Raw genomic sequence first — 22094 nt, 5'->3', positions numbered from 1 at the left:
AGACTCAAAGAACATGTGACTTTTTAGTTTTCAACTACATTGCAGACTGCCCTCCTTTAGAACTTGCAGCAGTTTGTATTTCTCACCCTTCCTTGTACTTTCCCTTACACTTTAATATATATATATATATATATATATATATATATATATATGCATATATATATACTTTCCAGCATGCATTAACAGCAAGTGACAGTTTCTCCACTTTCTCAAACACAGACTGTTACCACACTTTTTCATCTTTTTTTTTTTTTTTTTTTTTTTTAAGATGGTCTCTTCATAGACCTGGCTGTCCTGGGCTATCACTAAATAGACCAGGCTGGCCGAGAACTCAAAGATCCACCTGCCTGTGCCTCCCACGTGCTGGGAGTAAAGGTGCCTTTAGACTTTTCCTCACTCAGCCTCAGACTTTTCCATCTTAAGATTTCTTTTTTGAAGAAAAAAAAAGTGGTATCTTTATAGTTACTGTGGTGGGGTTTGTGGGGAGACTTGAGCATGGTTTCAGTCATTCTTATCCTTTTCTGTGGACTGTCTATGACTCTTTGAAAGCATCTTTCAAGTTTTCTGTTCATCTTAGACTTTGTATCCTCCCCCTATGGAAACCTGATTTGTAATCAAATTTATCAGTCTTTAATTTTGGCTTCTGGGTTTTGTAGCATTAATGGGTATTTCACTTCACAAGCGTTTGTTGGAACTATTTTTGGGAGAGGGGTTGTTTTTTCATATTTAACTCTGATTTATTGCGGGTTAAAATATGATTTGGGGCTCTAACTTCCTTTTTTTCTGAGTGACTACTAGTTGTTTCAAGATTATTTGTTAAATAATCTATCTGGAAATGGCATCCTTTGCTATCCTGAAGTCCTAGGTATTGTATAGTGTGTGTCTGAGTTACAAAATGAGTAATAAACACTTGAAACCCTAAATACATACTGTTTAGATAATTTGTAAGTAGAATGTTACACACTGTCTTCAGTGTGACTGCGGATTAGCAGCAGCAAGCAGCTGCCAATGTCCAGGAAAATTGGACTTCATAGGTGCGAGACAATTGATACATCATGGATTTGGGGAGCAGTGGTCTACTTTGCATTGTCCTGATAAAGGCCCTCTTATCCTGCCTGCTGTTTTAGGGGTGGGGTGGGGTAGGGAGGGGGCCAGAACTTGCTGTGTAGCTGAAGATGACGTTGAACTTCTGATCTCCTGCCTGATCCACTTCCGATCCACTCCCCAAGTGCTAGGATTACAGGTTTACACTAGGCGAGCACTACCAGCTAAGCTACATTCCTAGTCCTGTCTGAATTTTTTAAATCCACTATATTCAATTTTTTTTTTCATTCCCTCAGCCCATATTTCTTTGACCTCTCTCTGTTTCCTCCCAGTTCTTCTTAAAAGCAAAGCAGCTGGGCTGGGGAAATGGCTCAGTGGGTAAAAGCATTTACCCCACAAGTGTGAGGACTTAGTTCAAGTCCTCAGAGCCCATGTAAAAGCTGGATGCATAGTGCAAACATCTGTAATGCCAGCAGACCTACAGGAAGATGGAAGGGAGAAACAGAAATCCCCCAGAAGCTCAAGGGCCAGCTAGCCTGGCACACAGAGTGGAGAAACAACAGAGACCCTGTCTCACACAAGGGGCAAGGCAAGGACCAACACCAAGGTTGTCCTCTGACTCACCGTGCTCCCACATGTAGGCATGCACATATACACACAGTGCATGCACACAGAGAACAGGAATAGGGAGTATCTGGCTTATAGAATGAACTTTTAGAAGCAGTAGGGATAGTAGAAATGGGTTGTTGTTGTTGCTGTTGCTGCTGCTGTTGTGGGTGCGTGCATATTCATGCAACAGTGAACCTGTCCATCCACCATGTAGGTTCTGGGATAGAACTCAGGTTTTATGCACGGCCACAGGCTCCATTTTCATCTAAACAAAAAATAGTATTTGTATGTAATATAATTTTATCAATAAGAATTACTCATCAGTTGTATTTACTTTAACTGTTTAAAGTGGTACTGGAGCTGGGCAGTGGTGGCGCACGCCTTTAATCCCAGCACTCGGGAGGCAGAGCCAGGCGGATCTCTATGAGTTCGAGGCCAGCCTGGTCTACCAAGTGAGTTCCAGGAAAGGTGGAAAGCTACACAGAGAAACCCTGTCTCGAAAACCAAAAAAAATAAAAATAAATAAATAAATAAATAAAGTGGTACTGGATTGACTGCCCTCGAGTTTTATTATTACCGGTTATGTTGAGATTTTCTCTAAGAACATTGCCCTGGGGGAGGAGGTCTCCTAACCATGGGTATATGTCCCTGTTAGTAAACTGTTGTCAAGTGTAAGAGAAAGAATTCTAGATTGTATCAAAAGGCAGAAATTAACAAGGTAAACAAACTTAGAAACAAAATTAGTTTCCTGAAGTGATTTCACTTAACCCCAGAGAAAGCATGCTTCACTGTAGTCCTTTTCCTTCTGTGAGTTTAGCTAACTAGTTTTTACTTGTCCTAACTTCTCTGCTTACTTGAGGTGTTAGTATCAATGTAGTAAGGATGGCAGTTCTTCCTGTTTAAGATGTCTGTATAAAGGTATTGTTTTTTAATTTCCTGACAAGGTGCACAGGGAGCCTTGCTTTTGTGGAGTTTTGGATGTACAAACACACTGGTCTTGTTTTGTATCACTGACAGCCGACAGGGTTGGCTGCTGTGTGCTGAACTTTCTGTTCTAGACTCTCTGCCAAGTGCTTTATGCAAAACTCTGGTTTTATTGTTTTTAGTCAGAGGCATATTGTAAGGTGTTAGCTGTGTGCTGCAAATGCCAGTGTGTATATATAGCCATGAGAAGGAAGCTCTAGCAAGCCTGTCTGCTTTGAGCCGTCTTCCTTCTTGCTCCTTTAGCTTCACTTCGTGTTGTTGACTGCTAGGGGCCTGAGATGGTGTAATTTTCTTTTCTAGGAACTTGGAATCAGAATTCCTCGGCCACTAGGACATGGACCAAGCAGGTTCATCCCAGAGAAGGAGGTATGCTGTTTTGAAAGTACACGGTGAACTGCCTGCTTTTAAGGAAACATTTTCATGACCCACATCTTGGCATCTAAATGATTGCTGGTCAACAACATGTTTTACACTGTTATTCAGAGTTAGTCATGCTTTGGCACTGAGTTTATAGGATTAGAAAGCTGTCATAGGTTGATTTCTATTATTTCATGATGCATTTAAGCACCCGTATTTAATCAAGTAAAACTGGGGCTTGTTTTCGACTCGTCCTCTGCTTGCTTATATTTAGATCTTGCTTAGATATGCTTGGAAACAGAGGTGCTCAGGCTTGTCCGTCTCCACAGGTTGGTACTAACGAATGCTAGACTGGACCTTTAATTCTACTCATGGAAAAGCATCTGTGCTCTGTTGTCATAAGAACTATTTGCTACTAATTGTGGTTCTGTTTTCATGAAATGAAAATAGTGCTGTAAAGAAAGGTTTTAGTGTCTGCTTGCAAGCTCTGGGTGCTTAGCAGTCTAAATCTGCCTCTTGATCTGGATTCTTGTCAGGTCTGCAAGCAGCCTATCTAGATGCCCTGTAACTAAAGCTCACTTCAGCCTTTGTTGTTTATCCCCACCATATAATGGGACTATTCTTCTGTTTCGCTACAAGTTTAAATTCAGAACCCCCTCTTAAGTAAAATTTAATCTACTGCTAAATGGAACAGTGCAGCCCATTCATATTTTCTTGAACACCAGTTTGCAGTTTATGTAACTGTAGTTTTCTCTTGTTCACACAGATTCTACAAGTGGGGAGTGAAGACGCACAGATGCATGCTTTATTTGCAGATTCCTTTGCTGCTTTGGGTCGTTTGGATAACATTACATTAGTGATGGTTTTCCACCCACAATATTTAGAAAGTTTCTTAAAAACTCAACACTATCTACTGCAAATGGATGGGCCGTTACCCCTCCATTATCGGCACTACATTGGAATAATGGTTAGTAAACATCATGAAAATTTCTTTCTGCCTGTTTTTGTTCATTTCTTTAAGAGAGTTAATGCTTTTGATACAAGGATAAATACTTATATTCTGACTTATAATCATATTCTTACCAGATAGCTTCTATTTTTCCTGGTTTTAAATAAGTATGCTTTCAAGTATAACAAAAAGTACTACATGTAGTTTTGTACAATACTAAGAACTATTCCTTTAAAAATTTCTTTACATTTGTGTGTGTACATGTGTGTGAGACAACTTGAAGGAGTCAGTTCTCTCCTTCCACTGTGTGTGTGTGTGTGTGTGTGTGTGTGTGTGTGTGTAGATAAGACAATTTGAAGGAGTCAGTTCTCTCCTTCCACTATGTGTGTGTGTGTGTGTGTGTGTGTGTGTGTGTGTGTGTGTAGATAAGACAGTTTGAAGGAGTCAGTTCTCTCCTTCCACTGTGTGTGTGTGTGTGTGTGTGTGTGTGTGTGTGTGTGTGTGTAGATAAGACAATTTGAAGGAGTCAGTTCTCTCCTTCCACCATGGGATTAAACTCAGGTTTAGTGGCAGGTGCCTTTACCCACTGAGCCATCTTGGTGGTCCAGAACCATTCTTTCTTAGAGGTTAAAGTACAGCATAAGACGTAAGCGATGCCTCCCTCTCCCTCCCTCTCCCTCCCTCTCTCTCTGGCAAAAGTCTCATGTGGCCTAGACTGGCCTCACACTTGCTGTGTAGCTAAGGGCCTGAGTTCCTGGGCCTCCTGCCTCTAGCTCCTAAATGCTAGGATCATAGCATTGTTATGAATGGTTTATGTTGACATGCCTGGTGGTAAGCCTGATCAGTGTGTGTATAATGATTGACAGGTAAGTGGAAAGACCCTCACACAGTCCTTAGTCTCAGGGTCAGGAGAAAGCTTGACACTCAGACAACATTTCTAAAGTTCATTTGTTTTAGCAATATTTTATTACTGAAATATTTCTGAGATGTTTTCTATGGTATATTTGATTTTGTTTTTTAATTTCTAAAATCTGTATTTCTGTAGTCTGGAAAACTTAGAATAAGCAAAAGTCTATTTTGTATGCTGGAAAGAAAACAGATTTGTAATAGTTGAAACTTTTAACATAATTACGTCTTTTTATTTTCTGTGAAGGCTGCAGCAAGGCATCAGTGTTCCTACCTAGTGAATCTACATGTAAATGACTTCCTTCATGTTGGTGGGGATCCCAAGTGGCTCAATGGTTTAGAGAATGCACCTCAAAAACTACAAAATTTAGGAGAACTTAACAAAGTATTAGCCCACAGGCCTTGGCTTATCACCAAAGAACACATCGAGGTATGTATGAGTGAAATCATACATCTTCAGTGTCACAGTTCCTTAAAGTGACACTGCTTTTTGGAGCAGTTCTGGGTTCGTAGGAAGACTGGAGCGCAGGTTGGGCTGTGGCTCAGGTGGTATAGTGCTTGTCTAGCATGCACAAAGCCCTGGCTTCATTCCCGAGCCCTGAACAGACTGAGCATGCCGCTGCAAGCCTGAATCCCAGCACTTCGGAGATAGGAAAGGAAGGAAGGAGGATTTGTGGTTCAAGGTCACTGTCACTGCGAGTTTGAAACTGGCCTTAGAGATGTGAGACTGAGTGTCCAAGGAAAGGAGGGAAGGGGAAGGAGGAAGGGAGAAAGGGAAGGACAGTCTGCAGACACATTTTTGTGCTGTTATCTGTGGACTTTGTGTGGTCCGTCCACTTGTGGGTGATGAGTCAGTGTTGGTAACTGTTGTTGCCTGCAGTGCCGAGCTCTCACCAGGATCTCGGTAAGGGCTGACAACATGTTACCACTACTATACAGCACTGTGTAGTAAGGAGTCACTGTGCCATGCTGACCTCTAACTACGTCTACACTGCACCGTCTCCAGAATACCAGCCAGACGCTTCTCATTTAGCAATGTGCATGTGAGGTGTGAGGTTCTACCTTTTTTTTTTGGAGCTGAGAATCGAACCCAGGGCCTTGCGCTTGCTAGGCAAGCGCTCTACCACTGAGCTAAATCCCCAACCTGGTTCTACCTTTTTACTTGAGTATGTTTTGATTGTTTTCAGAGAGGGTCTTGCTTTGCTATGTAGTCAAGGCTGGCCTGGAACTTGCTATGTAGCCCAAGAGGGCATTGAACTTTGATCCTTCTGCCTCACCCTCGGGAGTGCTGGGATTACAGATGTGAGCTACCTTGTCTGGTTCTTATCTTTTTTAAATGACTTCATAGATCATTCATTTTTATTGCTGAATGACACTCCCATTCATCTGTTTAAGGGGCCTCCTGATAAGTACCAGTTTTGACCAGTTAGGAATAAAATTGTTATATTCATATGTAAACACTTTGGCAGAAAAAAGTTCTCAGTTTACTTGGGTAAATAAGTAGGTGCGTGACTCCTGGGTCACCCTACAGTAAGCCAGTGTGCTTTGGAAGGTGCAGAAACTTCTTCCAGCGATTTGCTCCTGCTGTGCTGCATCTTTACCAGCCATGGTCTCTGTTGAGAGTTTGTCTGCTCTCACGGGTGGGAAGGAGCACCTCATTCATCTTTAACTAGTTTCTACTGATTCTAAAGTAAAAAACAAACAAACAAACAAACAAACAAAAAAAAAAAACAGCTTTCTCTGAAGAGGTGTACCTCAGGATAGAACCTATTTTCAGTCTTATCCATCTGTGTTGTAGAACACTGTAGACACTGTCACATAGTAGAGAGATTGTCAAGAAGGTGCAGCATTTGAACATAACTAATACAGTGCCCATTAGAGCACAGGGAAGCACTCCAGGTCATACATAGACTAGGTGACCAAGCACCCAGGACGCAGAATTGAGGATCGTAGGAGTTATGCGTGACAAACAGAATTGAGGACTGGAGAATCTTTAGAATGACTTTGCTTAAGCCGCTGTCTTTAAAAGTTCCTTTAAGAGGCCTGATTAAATAAAAAAAACAGACATTGCCAACAGTAGTTTACACTTTAACACAAACCTACATTTCCACTGACAACATGTGATTTATTCTTACCCAGCGTCTGAAACACAGCAACTGATTGTAAGCAAAACAGAATTCTATTCCATCTTAAAATCATCTGTGTCAGAGATTCAAAGTGGCAGTATGCCACTAGGTGTTGAGCTCATATTTCTAAATAGATTTTTAATAAAACTTAACAAATTGTAGGTTCTATATGTTTTAAATTAGAATCTTAACCAGGCTTTGTATGGTATCTAGGCCAGTTTTCACTCAGTTTTTAAATACTAAAGTAAACTATGCTTGTACCACACATAGCAGATTAAAAACCCATTCTCACCCACCAGGGGCTTTTGAAAGCTGAAGAGCAGAGCTGGTCTCTCGCAGAGTTGGTCCATGCTGTGGTTCTGCTCACACACTATCATTCTCTTGCCTCATTCACGTTTGGCTGTGGAATTAGTCCAGAAATTCAGTGTGATGGCGGCCACACCTTCAGACCTCCTTCTGTTAGTAACTACTGCATCTGTGACATTACGAATGGCAATCACGGTATGGATGAGATGCAAGTCAACTCAGCGGGAAGTATTTCGGTAAGTGGTATTTGTTATGGGATTGTAGTAAGACTAGTTACTATGATTGGTTTTTGTTTTTTTTTTTCTCATCTGGCTTATTAAAAAACCTGTCAAGACCATAGAGATGTTAGGTCTTTTTTTTTCCAAGACAGGGTTTCTCTGTGTAGCTCTGGCTGTCTTGGAATTTACTCTGTAGATCTACCTGCCTCTGCCTCCTGAGTGCTGGATCTAAAGGCGTGTACCACCATCACCTGGCTAGATCTAACTTTTAAGGCTGAATTTATTTCTACCTCCAATGCCCATTCACTAGTCTAGATGCTGAGGCCATGGTTCTCAGTGACCTCTTTGGTGAGGTCAAATGATCCTTTCACAGGGGTTGCCTAAGACCATCCTGCATATCAGATATTTATATTATAATTCATAGCAGTAGCAAAATTACAGTTATAAAGTAGCAATGAAAACAATTTTATGGTTGGGGGTCACTACAACATGAGGAACTGTATTAAGGGTTCCAGCATTAGGAAGGTTGAGGACCACTGTACTGCAGGACATATGAAACTATGGGCTCTTCTAGGGGGTTACACTTAAGTCATTTCAGGTCCATTAGCCAACGAGGACCAGTAATACAGAGTGTTCACAACTATGACATAAGGGAAGGCTTAAAATAGTGTGACCCTGATAGAGGCTATCTCCTGGTGGCGTTCTTCCCCCTCCCCCTCCTCCGGCAGCAGAAGAAAAAACTGGCTTCTTAATTGTTTGGCTTTTAGGAAGTTAAGTCAACTTTGATCTCCAAATTTTCCCCTTAAATTATTTTGAGTTTAATTTTGTACATATATAGACTCTAATGATAACAGCTGAATGTCAGTTTGTTTAAATGCTGTGGTATTTTGAATGAGAATGGCCCCCATAGGCTCATATATTTGAATGCTAGTTGGTGGAACTGTTTGGGAAGGACTAGGAGGTGTGTCATTAGGGTTGGCTTTGAGGTTTCAGAAGTCCTTCATTCCCCGCAGTTCTCTCTGCCTACTGTCTGTGAGTTGTGATCTAAGTTCTAAGCCTGCCTGCCGGCTACCATGCTCCTTACCATGATGATAGTGGACTAAGTGTGAAACTCTACACAAGCTCCCAATCAAATAGTTTCTTCTATAAGCTGCCTTGATTCTGGTGTCTCTTCACTGCAATAGAACATTAACTAAGACAGATTTTCACTTCTACCTTCTATCTTCTGTTTTGTTATTCCTTTAAAACAAGGTCACAATAATTTTACTTATTTTATGTATGTGAGTGCTCTAACTGCATGTACTACTTTACACCAGAAGAGGGCATCAGTGCCCACTGAAGATGGTTGTGAGTCACCATGCAGTTTCTGGGAATTGAACTCAGAACCTCTGGAATAGCAGTCAGTGCTCTTAACTACTGCGCTATTTCTCCAGCCCCCATTTCTTTTCATTAAAAATTGTGTGTATGTGTCTGTGCGTCTCAGAGGACAACTTTGTGGAGGTGGTTCTCTCCTTCCCCCTTTAATGGGTTCCAGGGATCAAATTCTGGTCACTAAGATTTCAGTGTAAGCACCTTTACCACTGAATCATTTCAGTGGACCACAAGTTGAACTTTTCTATAAGTACCTTTAATTCCTGTATACAGTGGGTCAGAGTTCCTCACATTCTTAATATTAAAAAGGCTTTATTTGTGCTTGAAAAGCAAAATCACAGAACTAGCGTAGTGATCACCTGTACACTGTTAGCACAGAACAGGCAGATAGTGCAGGTGGACAGACTTCCTGGTTTATGTGTTTGGTGCTGGGCAAGTAAGTGGTCAAGCCTCTCTGGGCCTCCTTTCATGGTTCGTGTAAAACATGAAGTTCTTGTGATGAGGTCTTAAATGTCCCTGAAGAACTGAGATGCCTACCTCAGTGTCTAGCATTTATCAGGTACTCAGACTAGCATTAGATACAGTGAATTAACGTAAGGAATATCACTTCCAGGTTGACTACAGCACTATTCTGACAGATCCCAAGACTAACCAATGGGCTGCAGGTGGCCCCAGTTACTTACCAAAGCTGGGGAGTTTTAAGTGGGAGGTGAGAGCATGTCAGCTGCTAGGATACTTGCCTTTCCCTGGTCTTAGTGCCAGGGTAATGTAGAGTTTCTGGCTTTTCTTGGTTGTTTTCTGTTAATAACTGTAAAAAGCATGGGGGGGGGGCAGTAATTTTCTAATTCATCAGCTCCTTATACCCAGATTTGAATTTGGATCTTTTACAAAGTATAGTTTACAGTGATCACAGTGGACAGTCAGGGGAGAGAAGGTGTGTAGTTTACAGTGATCACACTGGACAGTGAGGAGAGAAGGTGTGTAGATTACAGTGATCACACTGGACAGTCAGGGGAGAGAAGGTGTGTAGTTTACAGTGATCACACTGGACAGTGGAGAGAGAAGGTGTGTAGTTTACAGTGATCACACTGGACAGTGAGGGGAGAGAAGGTGTGTAGTTTAATCACACTGGACAGTGGAGAGAGAAGGTGTGTAGTTTACAGTGATCACAGTGGACAGTCAGGGGAAAAAAGGTGTGTAGTTTACAGTGATCACACTGGACAGTGGAGAGAGAAGGTGTGTAGTTTACAGTGATCACACTGGACAGTGAGGGGAGAGAAGGTGTGTAGTTTACAGTGATCACACTGGACAGTGGAGAGAGAAGGTGTGTAGTTTACAGTGATCACACTGGACAGTCAGGGGAGAAGGTGTGTAGTTTACAGTGATCACACTGGACAGTCAGGGGAGAAAAGGTATGTAGTTTACAGTGATCATACTGGACAGTGGAGAGAGAAGGTGTGTAGATTACAGTGATCACACTGGACAGTGAGGAGAGAGAAGATGTGTAGTTTACAGTGATCATACTGGACAGTGGAGAGAGAAGGTGTGTAGATTACAGTGATCACACTGGACAGTGAGGAGAGAGAAGATGTGTAGTTTACAGTGATCACACTGGACAGTGAGGAGAGAAGGTGTGTAGTTTACAGTGATCACACTAGACAATGAGGGGAGAGAAGGTGTGTAGTTTACAGTGATCACACTGGACAGTGAGGGGAGAGAAGGTGTGTAGTTTACAGTGATCACACTGGACAGTGAGGGGAGAGAAGGTGTGTAGTTCATTCTGATGTCACTGGACAGTGAGTGAATAGAAACTGTTCTTCAGGTACTATCATATATACAACTCTACTTTTAGATGCAAATGGTTTAAAAAGCAAATTTTTAAAAAGGAATTTCCTATACAGTATTAACATTTTAATATTGAATTGCTGCCAGACATGGTAGGTATACTTAACAATCGCAGCACTTGAGAGTTTTTGCTTTTTTGAAACAAGGTGTCTTTATGAAGTTTTCTGTCATGGACCTCACTGTGTGGTACAGGCCTTGAACTCATAGAAATCCAACTGCTTCTGCCTCCCTAGTGCTGGGTTTGAAAACATGCACCACCATACCCAGTTTGGGAGATTTCAAATTTGGGACCAGCCTACAGGTTGAATTCAAGACTTTATCTAAATACTGAGACTCTTTCTCAGGTGATGATGATGATGATGATGATGATAATGATAATTTGTACTTCTTTTAAAGCATCCCAACTTTAGATGATTTAGTTTAGTAGCAAAAGAAACATACTTTGTTTTTCCTTTCCCTTTAAGAATTTTCAATATAATTTACCAAGAATTATCTTTCCTAAAAAGAGTTAAAATGTGGGTAATTTCTCTTATCGAATTAGTGACTATAATGGAGACTAGTCTGAGCAAGGCTTGGTGACACACATTTATAATCCTAACACTGGGGAGGTAAAGGCAAGAGGGTCAGGCATTCAAGGACATTGTCAGCTGCGGAGCAAGTTTGAGGCCAACTTGAGCTACATGAGACTTTATCTCAATAAAAAAAAGAAAACGGTATGTGTTGGGGTATATCTTTGGGGTCATTGTTTTGGGTTTGGTGATTGACCATATCTCAGGATCTGTGGAAGAGTGTGTATCAGAAGAGCACCCAGTATCAACATAGAAACACTTTCTACCATGCATTGTTAGAGAAAGGGCTTAATATGAGATACCATAGTCTCTACCATATATCATATAAAATCTGTTTTTAAAATGCAGAATTATATTGACAGTACAACAATAATTTGTTGTACAATCTTACCCTTAGAGATGTTTTCATTCTGGAGGAGTCAGACTCTGGATCAGTATCATGTAACTATTACATGTTGTGTTTGATAGCTAAAGGAAAGAGCAGGGTTCTGGATAAGAATGCCTGAGAATGGGAGTAAAGAGGTGCCGTGCTCAAAGTACATGAGCTAACATCTGAAGGATGGATGAAGAAGTCAGGAAACAGTGAAAGATTTTGAAGTCTTAACACATTCATGGGTGTTGGGGATATAGCTCAATTGGTAGAGTGCCTACCTAGCATGCAAAAATGCATACCTGTTCTCAGCCTCAGGAGGTGATTCAAAGTTACCCCTTAGCCTCACTGCCTAGTTGGAGGCCACCTGGTCTACATGAGACCCTGGATCTCAAACAAGCAAACAGCAGGAATGTTCTCAGCAAAATAAATGAAATTTATGGAGGGGAAAACATTTTTTACTTGAACATTTATATTTGAGATGTTAAGACTTCTTTCCTGAAATGTGTCTTACATAGATTTGATTCAGGGTTAGACTAAAGGTGCAGTCTGGTTCCCACAGTGTAAATAATTTCTCTACCCGGCACTGTAGCTGAGACAGTGTTGTAGTCATCCCAGCAAGGAACAGCTGCTAGCCCCAGCCACAGAGCCATGTGAGGACATGTCTCATTTTAATTGGTAAACGGTATAAATAGAACAATTACTATTTTAAAAATGATAGACATGTTGACTGTATGTACTCTGTGTATCTTATTTACCTGAGCAAGTAGAAGTTAATTTTTAAATATTCAATTTCCAATTTTGCTTTAAATTAAAAGTGTTAAATTTTAATCTTTAAAACAGTGTAAGTAGACATTACATCATTGTTTTTAAAGTTAAAAAGCATTATATTTTGTTGAAATATTTTTCTCTTAAATCTTAAAATTTAAATATTTCTAAATAGGCTAAAGTAAAGTTATTTTTACTATATTCTGGTAAGATAAAGATTTTTATGGGACAGACTTAATGCAATTCCTAAATTTCATTCTGGCCTGCCCTGTGTCACACATACACTGCGCTCTCTCTTCAGGTAAGTGAGTCCTTCTTTGAGGTCGAAGCCCTCATGGAAAAGATGAAGCAGTTACAGGAGTGTCGAGACGAGGAGGAGGCGAGCCAGGAGGAGATGGCGTCGCGGTTTGAGATGGAGAAGAATGAGAGCATGTTCGTCTTCTCTTCAGGTAAGAACAACTGGAGGATGGTAGCCCAAATTCCCCACCCACCCACCTTAGACAGGGCTCTCTGTGCAGGCCAGGCTGTCCTGGAACTCGCTCTGTAGGCCAGGCTGGCTGGAACTCAGAGATCACCTGCTTTCCACAGGCTGGGATTAAAGTCATGTGCCTCCACCACTGGCTCAAGCCCCAATTTTTTATTTAGAGAATTTTGATATATTTTTAAAGGCAGACCCAAATGCCTCCTTTCAGGAAGGCTACTGCATAGATTTTCCCACTTACAAATACTTTTTTAAGGAAGGCAACTGAGAAAAGGCAGGAAGGGCAGCTAGCACCAGAGGAAGGGTGGGACATATGATCCAAATGGGTGTTGTTAACTTAGAATCCACACCCTGAGACTTTAAATGTGTGAGGTAGAGAAGACGGACAGGGAGGTCAGTCAGAGGAAATGAAGCCCGTGCAGAACTGTCTGCGAATGCTTACTTTATTACAGAGAATCTTGTTACTGCATTCTGTTTTGTGGTGAGCTACTTGTTTGTACTAGGACTCTGTTGTGGGGTGAGGGTATAGTTGGTAGACTGTTCAGCATACCCAGAGCCCTGGGTTCCACCCCAGCACCACATAAGTCAGTCACGTGACACATGCCTCTAATCTCAGCACTCAGGAGACACAGGCAAGAAGGTAAAGAATTCAGGGTCATCCTCAGCTACATGAATGATAGGAGAGACTGTTGGTGCACAGTTGTTATATAGTGTAACAAATGGTTTATCTCACATTTATTTATGAGGGGTAAAATGAATTAGCGTCTTGTTTTCAAAAGCTTCTAAAAGACTTCCTTTTCTTTAAAACAAAATCATTTCAGACGATGATGAAGTTACACCAGCAAGAGACGTATCTCGGCACTTTGAGGACACTAGTTATGGCTATAAGGATTTCTCTAGACATGGAATGCATGTTCCAACATTTCGTGTCCAGGTAAAGTTGTCATTTGTGTAACATAATTAATTGTTTAGAAACCTCTCACTGTAATGCTGTGTGAAAAAGCCCCCTGGACTTGAGAAGTGTGTTCAGTACTTAGCAAGTCACATCTCCAGAGTAGCAGCTCTCCTCTGGTGCCCAATGGAAGTTGAGAATTAGTAATTAGCAACACTTACAGATTATCCATTCCGCACTCTTCATTTTGTCAAGTTTTCCGTTCAAAAGCAGAATCATGCTATAGCTTAGTTTATGTCATAAGTTTATTGTTTAGTATTTAAGTAAACAAACAGGTAAACTACTACCCTCAACTTGCCCACTTGCCCCTTACAGGCCAATGTTAAGTAACAACTTCTTTATTAGAGTTATGAAGCTAGTTGACTGTTGAGATCTTTTTGCTTCTATGCCCTCACCCAAACTAAAATATTGTTTAAAGGGTCACAATTTAGGCACAAGGAGGAGTTGAGCTGTAGTGAAAAATAGTAAATTCAGAATTGAAAGGGTTATTGTGTACTAAAGTGTTCTGGAGAGGGGTGAGAATGTGAAAGATGTAGGCTAAAACCAAGAGCAGCTGAGAATGCAGCTCAGTGCAGGATGTGCCTAGCATGTACCACAGGGGCCGGGGCAGAGTTGGAAATAATTTCGTCTCAGTTGAGGTGTCCCGTGAAGGTTGTAAAGAGACTGAACACTGAGAGTTGAGAAGAAAGCTTCCTGCTGCCATTGGTGGGAAGAGGTTTAACCTGGCGAGGATGCCCTAAATACTAACTCAGTTTACAGTAGGTTGTGGGCAGTGACCAAGAGTTACAGCATAATGCCAAAAGAGATGTTCTGGGGAAACACAGGAGCAAGGTAGAAGTAGGGGCTTATGAGTTCAAGTTGTTTGGGGTATCAAGGAGACTTTCTATAGGGAAGGGCTAGACGACTGGTTAACATGGGTGAGAGTTGTTTGGGGTATCAAGGAGACTTTCTATAGGGAAGGAACTAGAAGACTTGGTTAATATGGGTGAGAGTCCCATGGGCGAGAGGGTGGGGTGAATGCTGCATATACTGATTCGGATTTCTTTCTGGTTTTGTTTTGTAGCATAGTCTAGTTACATAGTCCAGGATGGTCTCTAACATCTAGTCTCCCTGCTTCATCTTCCCAAGTATTCAGATAATAGGCATTAACTACCATAGCTGGCTTGAAGTCACAAAACTCGAGGAACATTTGAGTGTCTGCATTCATGGAACAAGGAGAGGGGCCTGTGTTGCCTCTGGAGGCTAGGTGGGAAGCTGCAGAGAGCTGAAAATTTGTGGCTCCCTGGGTTCTTAAACCTGACCGAATTATAATTCATACCCTCTCTCATGTTGCAGTATAGAAATTGAGAGTGAACTGCAGCTCCAGTGGCCTCATGCACTGCAGCACTGTGGATACACGGCTGGTTCTCCTGTTAAGTATTCGTAATTCCTGTCTTCTCTGTGTTTAGGACTACTGCTGGGAAGACCACGGTTATTCTCTGGTGAATCGTCTTTATCCAGATGTGGGACAGTTAATTGATGAGAAATTTCATATTGCTTACAATCTTACTTACAATACGATGGCAATGCACAAAGACGTCGATACCTCAATGCTCAGACGGGCTATCTGGAACTATATTCACTGCATGTTTGGAATACGGTTAGTCTGTCTGCTTCCTTATGCTTTAATGACATTTCCTTTACACGGACGTATTGGGGTGCCTACAGTGCACGCAGACACACACACACACACACGTATGTACGTACCCTCAACTAAGTTTATAGTTGCCATGCATCACAGGAGCACAGCTCGGGCTCTCCTGTCTCTCTTAGCTAGACAGGTGAGGTGAGGGCTTCACAAGTGACAGCTGACCTCAGGGAGAAAGAGAGCTATGGTGCCAGCACATACAGGAAGCAGAGTTGGTCCCTGACCAATCTTGGTGTCATCTTCTGTCTCCTGGCATTCCTAGTCTTGGAATTCAGCCCTTTGAAGAGTGCCCACTCCTGTGCTTCTTGGAACTCTCTCAGCCCTGTTAGGTTTCCACCATGCTGTGTTCTCTAGAAAATAGAAACATACACTCCCTTCTTATGTGCGAATTCCACACTGCATGGCTTTCTGGTTGTTTTAACTGATAAATATGCTTTCTCATATATGATACCATGTATCAGAGACCTACAAGCTCTCTTATTTACACTGCTCAGGCCTTTAAAGTATATCCAACCAGTTTTAAACTAATTTCTACTAATCAGTGCCCAGCTATTGACTTCAGCCTCCTTGGATGGTTTTAGGACCAACTTTGCCAAGAACTTTCTCCCTTTTCCACTGAAAACACAGTAACTTGCATGCCTGTCTGATCTGAAACCCAGGAGTTAGTGGTTGGAACAGACATTGCTGCATGCAAGCCTCTCACCCTCTCCTAAAAGTGACACCGTGAGACTCTGAGAGACCAGCCAACCCTCCTGCCCCAGCCATCCCTGACTTTTTCCTTATCTGACCCCAGAAACTTTTACACAAGAAAATTACCATCTTAGGTATGTAATAGTACCAGTAATAAATACAAATTCTTAATTTCAGCAGTCATGTATGCTCTTTTCAGAGTTGGTTTCAACATGGCTGTGTGTTTGTGATGGTGAATATGTGCTTGCTCGGTACCCAGTGCTGTAGCGTTAGTACTGTCAACTATGGGAATGGTCTGCTTGGGCACTGGAAACGTCTCTTCTTCCTGGCTTCTTCCTTTACGCTTTTCATCCCACTCCAGATGTCAGAACGCTGCATCATTTCCGGGACTAACTGCCCATACGCTAAGAGTACGTGTTTGCATATGTCTGTGCTGCACACAGACGAGAGACTATACACTGACAGTAACCCATTCTTACATCTTTTATCAGATATGATGACTATGACTATGGTGAAATTAACCAGCTGTTGGACCGTAGCTTCAAAGTTTATATCAAAACTGTTGTCTGCACTCCTGAAAAGGTCACCAAAAGAATGTATGATAGCTTCTGGAGGCAGTTCAAGCACTCTGAGAAGGTATGTGTCCGTGGTGGCTAGCTTACCCTGTAATTTGCTGTGATTATTACTCTCCTTCACATAATCTAGTGGCTCTCAAACCCCATCCATCATCTCTGCAGCCTGTAAAACATCATTCCAGAACCTCTGTCTCAGGAACCCCTGAGAGAGGCCTGTATCAGGAGAAGTGCAATAGACGAGTGGGCTGGTCTGTCCTCAGGGAACTGGCATAGCTGTCTCCATCTAAGACCATTTGGCAGGATCTTTTAACAAGTGGGCATAGGCAGAAATGGGTTCTCTTTGAAGCAGCTTTCTAGAAATTGATGGTTTGGCAGAAAATCCTAAAAGTCTGATAAAGCAGTGCCTAGATTTTCCGAACTAAGACATGCAGTGGCCTGTCAATAGAATGATAGGACATTTATCCCAGAAGAAGTCTGTCTGAACCTGTGCTGACAGATGAAGACTCAGTTCCTCGGGAGCACATAGAATATGCAGTCGGCCCTTTAGTCATATTTCTGCATCCACAGATTGAGCCAGCTGAGGAACACAAATAGTCACAATGATTGTGTTTGTGCCCAATATGTGACAGTAGCCTGTCATAGTTCCCCAGACAGTGTAACAGCATTTATATGGCACTTACATTGTAGAAATGGGGGTTGTGCGTTGGTCATGTGCATAGCATGCTGTTTAGTATAAGGGGCGAGAACATCCAGGGATTTGAGTGTCCATGGAGAACCCTGAATCCAGTCATCATCATATTGAGGGACAAAGAACTGTACTTATTTGGGACATTTTTTTTTTTAACTGAATGCACTGAGAACTGTGGTGTTCATAATTGTTCTTACATGATCCTGTGTTTTATACTCAGGTTCATGTTAATCTGCTTCTTATAGAAGCTAGGATGCAAGCAGAACTCCTGTATGCTCTGAGAGCCATCACCCGCTATATGACCTGATGCCTCTCCTTAAAGACAATCCTGGGATGAACAGCAAGTGTAGTCTACAAGGGGATGGAACCAAGCCCCAGGACCAAGGGTAGATAAAAGAATTCAGAACTCCGTTGTGCCATGATTCCTTTAGTGTCTGCTGCTTTACTGTGGGATACCACTGCTTGTCTAGCAGTGGGTGCTTGGCAGCTTCCGTGTTAGAGCTGTGGAGGAAGGCTGCTGGTCACAGTGTTTGCTTCTTGACCGTCCAGGATGCTGGACACTTGTTTCAATACAGCAACCCCAGGATTCTCCAAATCCTGCTGCTCTGATGTGGTAAGGTAACAAGAACTGGAGTATGTAAAGACTGGGACTTGGGTACTGAGTTTGTATGTAAGGAATCCAGCAGCTCCGGGTGCTGCTGTGGCTGGGGATGAGTGTGTGGCTGCTCCAGCTAAGCTACTAGTGATTAAAGTGAGCACTGCTACTCCCTGAGCCTACCTACATACCTTGTGTGGTTTTCAATTAAACTTGTACACGTTCTCTTTTTCTCGCATCTAAAAAAGCATAGAATTATTACTCACAGCTCAGCAAAGACCATGTCGATGTCGATGGTAACAGTTTGTTTCTTTCATTATAGTTTTTAAAATTCAATTATTGGATAATATCACAGTGGCATTCTTAAAAGATTTTCTCCAAAGAGCAATCTTATAATGAAAGTATGTGGATTATTACAAAAACAAAAACAAAAACAGGCTATCTTTTGATGCTGTTTCCCAAGATTTTCTGACACTGGAGGGCAGCTGTCTTGTGCAGAAAATGTGGAAAATAGTGCTGCAAACCGCTGCACAGTCCCGGGTGCATCCTGCCCCATGTGCTCCTGTTGACCTCATGACCCTGACCTTGAAGGTTGTGCAGCTCCTTACAGAATAAAGCTGGAAAATATTTTAGTGAGGTTGTCAAATTTGTATCTTGATTTACAAAATGCTAACTTTGAGATACAAACATTGAAAAATGTATTAAGTACTTTGTATTCTGGAACCGTGAATTGCTTTTGAAGTCTGTCAGTATTATTGGTATTTTTCAATAAAGAATAATTTTCTGCAATTTGCTGTCTTGATTTCATAAAGTCATACTTTAGCGTCACAATTAGTAACAGAATCTGAGTTTCAATTCTGAACCAAGGAGAGTCACACTTAAACTGGAGTCAGATAAGTGACCAGTATTGAATGGCAAAACCAGTTTTGAAGCCTAGAGACTTAGAGAGCAGAGCAGTGGGGGAGTGAAACAGGATGATATGCAGTTGCCTTCAAGGATGTTATTTTAGTCCATCTTTTATCACGACAGCCCAATACATGGAACTAGATATTCTGAAAGAAAAAGGGTTTCTTTTGGCTCATGATTCTGAGTGCTTGGAAGACCGAGACTGGACAGCCACCTCTGGTCAGAACACTGCATGCAGCTCATGATGGAAAAGCAGAGGAGAAATGAGAGCTGAGTCTCATGATCATGAACACTGATCGAGTTCCTTTCCCATGAACCAAACACTTCCTCCTGGGTCCCAGAGCCCAACTCTAGAACTTCTGGAGGATACCCTCAAACTATAGTATATATTCACCCTTGTAAGAAATTCCTTTCAAATAGGTCTGCTTAAATAACTGCAGGGGGGCATTCCAGCACTTGGGAGATGGAGCCAGGCAAATCAAGAGTTAAAGGTCATCCTCTGCTATGTAGGAGTGCAACTTGAGCCGCTGTCTCAACAAGAAAAAAGGATGTAGACCTTTCCTCCCATGTATCTGCATGTTCCTCTGCTAGCTGCGCCTGATAAGTGACAGCTGGACAATTCCCATTCCACTCCCTTTACTGCTGCTGTCTGTTGTCTTTATTTGCAAGTTGTCTTGAAAACAAAAGGCTTTTAGTAGTGGTTCTGACTAGGAGAATGCTCACAGAACACAAATGCATGAGCTTAATCCATGAAGCTTATCATCATGTGGAAAACAGACAGAAATTGAACACTTAGTGAGTCAAAGTGTGTGTATAGTCAAAGTCATGAAAGAGTGTAACATGAATTGCTAAATGGTCTTATTAATAGAAAACCTAGAGCCAAATATTGGGGCGAAAGCTGAAAGATCAGAGAAGCAGAGCAAGCCAGCCACAAGTTCTTACCTCTACAAAAGCCTCAGTCTAAAGAAAAAGAGTTCCTGTTTCCTCACACCTTCTATGCCTTTCTGTGCCCTGCCATCTTACTTCCTGGGATTAAAGGCGTGTGTCACCACTGGTTCTGTTTCTCTCATGTAGCCCAGTGTGGCCTTGAACTCAGAGGTCCAGATGGATCTCTGTCTCCTGAGTGATAGGATTAAAAGTGTGTGCCACCACTGCCTGACCTCTATGTCTAATTTAGTGGCTGGCTCTGTCCTCTGCTCCCTAGGCAAGCTTTATTGGGGTATGCAGTGTATCACCACAAAAGGGTATTTAGTAAAACATATTTCAATGCTTCCTGAAAACCCTGGGGCTTCTCTAAACATTCGGAATTTCTAATGTTTCTCATAATTTTTTCAAGTTTCCAAAATAACTGGGAAAAGCAGCACACTCTGAGGACTTTCAAAACCCTTCCTTCACCAGAGGGGGAAATTTTTTTTTTTTTTAAGATTCTTGGATGAGGTTCTAGGGTTCAGTTTTTTAAATCTGACTTTTTGGTAAAATTAGAGGATTTGTTTTCCCAGTACTTGAGTATTGAACCCAGGGCTCAGACATGGTAGGCAAACACCCAGGAGGGACTTCATTAGGCCAGGCTTGTTAAGTATATCAAACTATGAATCTGGATGAACCCAAACATCCTGAGCTTACCATGTTTAGGTTTAACTTCATATATAATGTAGTGACACTTCAAACACAAGAACAAAACTAATAATTCAGCCATTTGGAATTAATTTTGATATAGTCCACGCATTAATAAATAAAACTTACCGGGGAAGTATATTTTCCATCAAGATACTATTTCATAAAGTCTGTTTGCATTTTTGTGTAGTGTGTGTGGATACCAAGGAACAGCCAAAGGCCACAGTCTGAGAGCAGAGTCAAGAGGGCGGTCTGTTGTGGAGCTCCATGTTTTCATGATCCACCCTTGAAGTCGGCTCTCACTCTGGAGCCCAGGTGACCCCCAGGCAGGAGACTAAGTTAAGGAGAGCAATGCATAGAGAAGAGCAGTTTGTGAGAACACTGGTTGGGACCCAGCGAAGCACGAATGAAGGAAAACCTCCAGAGCCTGCTGCTCAGGATAGAAAACATCCAGCCTCTGCCCACCTCCTCTGGCTTGCCAGCTTGCCGAGACTGCCTTTTGTCTCACTTGACTCAACACTGGTGGGGCTGGCTAGCATCGTTCAGAGCAGTGGTTCTCAACCTTCCTAATGCTGGTCCTAACCTTCGTTGCTACTTCAGAACTGAACTGTAATTTTGCTGTGATGAATCATAACTACCTGATATGCAGGATATGTGCCCCCCCACACACAAAGGGAACACACAAATGTTGAGAAGCTTCTGAAGCTGCTGAAAACAGGTGAGAGCCAGTGCACTAGAAGAGAACAAGGTGTGCAGTTCTGCAGGCAGGTAGCTGGACAGCCACACAGTGCCAAGGAGGAGCTGGGAAAGTGCATGGCTCCTGAACAGAGGAGAGCTTCAGAGGGAACACAAACAATCCTAAGAGCCACATATACTGGGACACATTCTGGGGACTTGGCAGATTCCAGAGCCTCCAGCCAGGCTGACTAATGGAGATCTTCTGCACAAAGCACGTCTATAAACAGTGAGAGAGGTCATGGGAGAGCCAAAGTTACATTTTAAGTTTTAATGACCATGCCTTAGAGATCCAAGAAAAAAAAAAAATGCCTCCAATCTACAAGGCTCTTGCCCAAGGACAGAGAGTTCCTGAAATGCTGGAGGCTATTGTTTATGGGAGATAACAAGCCACGTGTGTTCACTTCCCTAAACAAGTTTGTTTGACCCATCTGCACTGATGTGCTTGATCACATGTGGGTGGGAGGTTCACAGGCAGGAAATATGTCAGGATGTATGCTTGCCCCTGATTGGATGTAGGCTGGAGGTACATCGGGATGTGTGCTTGCTCCTGATTAGACCTAATGGGAAATACTTAAGCTGCTGTAAACCCTGATTTGGGGGCATTCTCTGGGACCCCAGAGATGGACCTGGCGAGTATTTAATGAAAGGTTGCTTCAAATTTGACTTTAAACTGTGGTAGTGGTCTTCTTGTCCATTGGTGGGACTAACAGTGGCCTTTTTATCAAAGGCTTCAATCTCAACAAAAA

General features: G+C 42.1%; 1 protein-coding gene across 2 annotated transcripts in view; it reads left to right on the top strand.

The window, feature by feature from the left end:
- Positions 1 to 18879, top strand: part of Sesn1 (sestrin 1) — a 104988-nt gene extending 86109 nt beyond the window's left edge. For both annotated transcript variants that reach the window (XM_036168582.1, XM_036168583.1), the window contains exons 2-10: positions 2938 to 3003; positions 3761 to 3961; positions 5097 to 5279; positions 7275 to 7517; positions 12724 to 12871; positions 13725 to 13837; positions 15304 to 15494; positions 16724 to 16868; positions 17716 to 18879. In XM_036168582.1, coding sequence (XP_036024475.1) covers positions 2938 to 3003; positions 3761 to 3961; positions 5097 to 5279; positions 7275 to 7517; positions 12724 to 12871; positions 13725 to 13837; positions 15304 to 15494; positions 16724 to 16868; positions 17716 to 17802 — 1377 coding nt within the window. In that variant the 3' untranslated portion in view covers positions 17803 to 18879. The remainder of the gene's footprint in view (positions 1 to 2937; positions 3004 to 3760; positions 3962 to 5096; positions 5280 to 7274; positions 7518 to 12723; positions 12872 to 13724; positions 13838 to 15303; positions 15495 to 16723; positions 16869 to 17715) is intronic.
- The last annotated feature ends 3215 nt before the right edge of the window (positions 18880 to 22094 follow it).

This window comes from Onychomys torridus, chromosome 19 (genome assembly GCF_903995425.1).
Source record: "Onychomys torridus chromosome 19, mOncTor1.1, whole genome shotgun sequence".
Classification (NCBI taxonomy): domain Eukaryota; kingdom Metazoa; phylum Chordata; class Mammalia; order Rodentia; family Cricetidae; genus Onychomys; species Onychomys torridus.
Note: the sequence above shows the minus strand (reverse complement) of the source record. Positions and strands in the feature narration are given on the sequence as shown.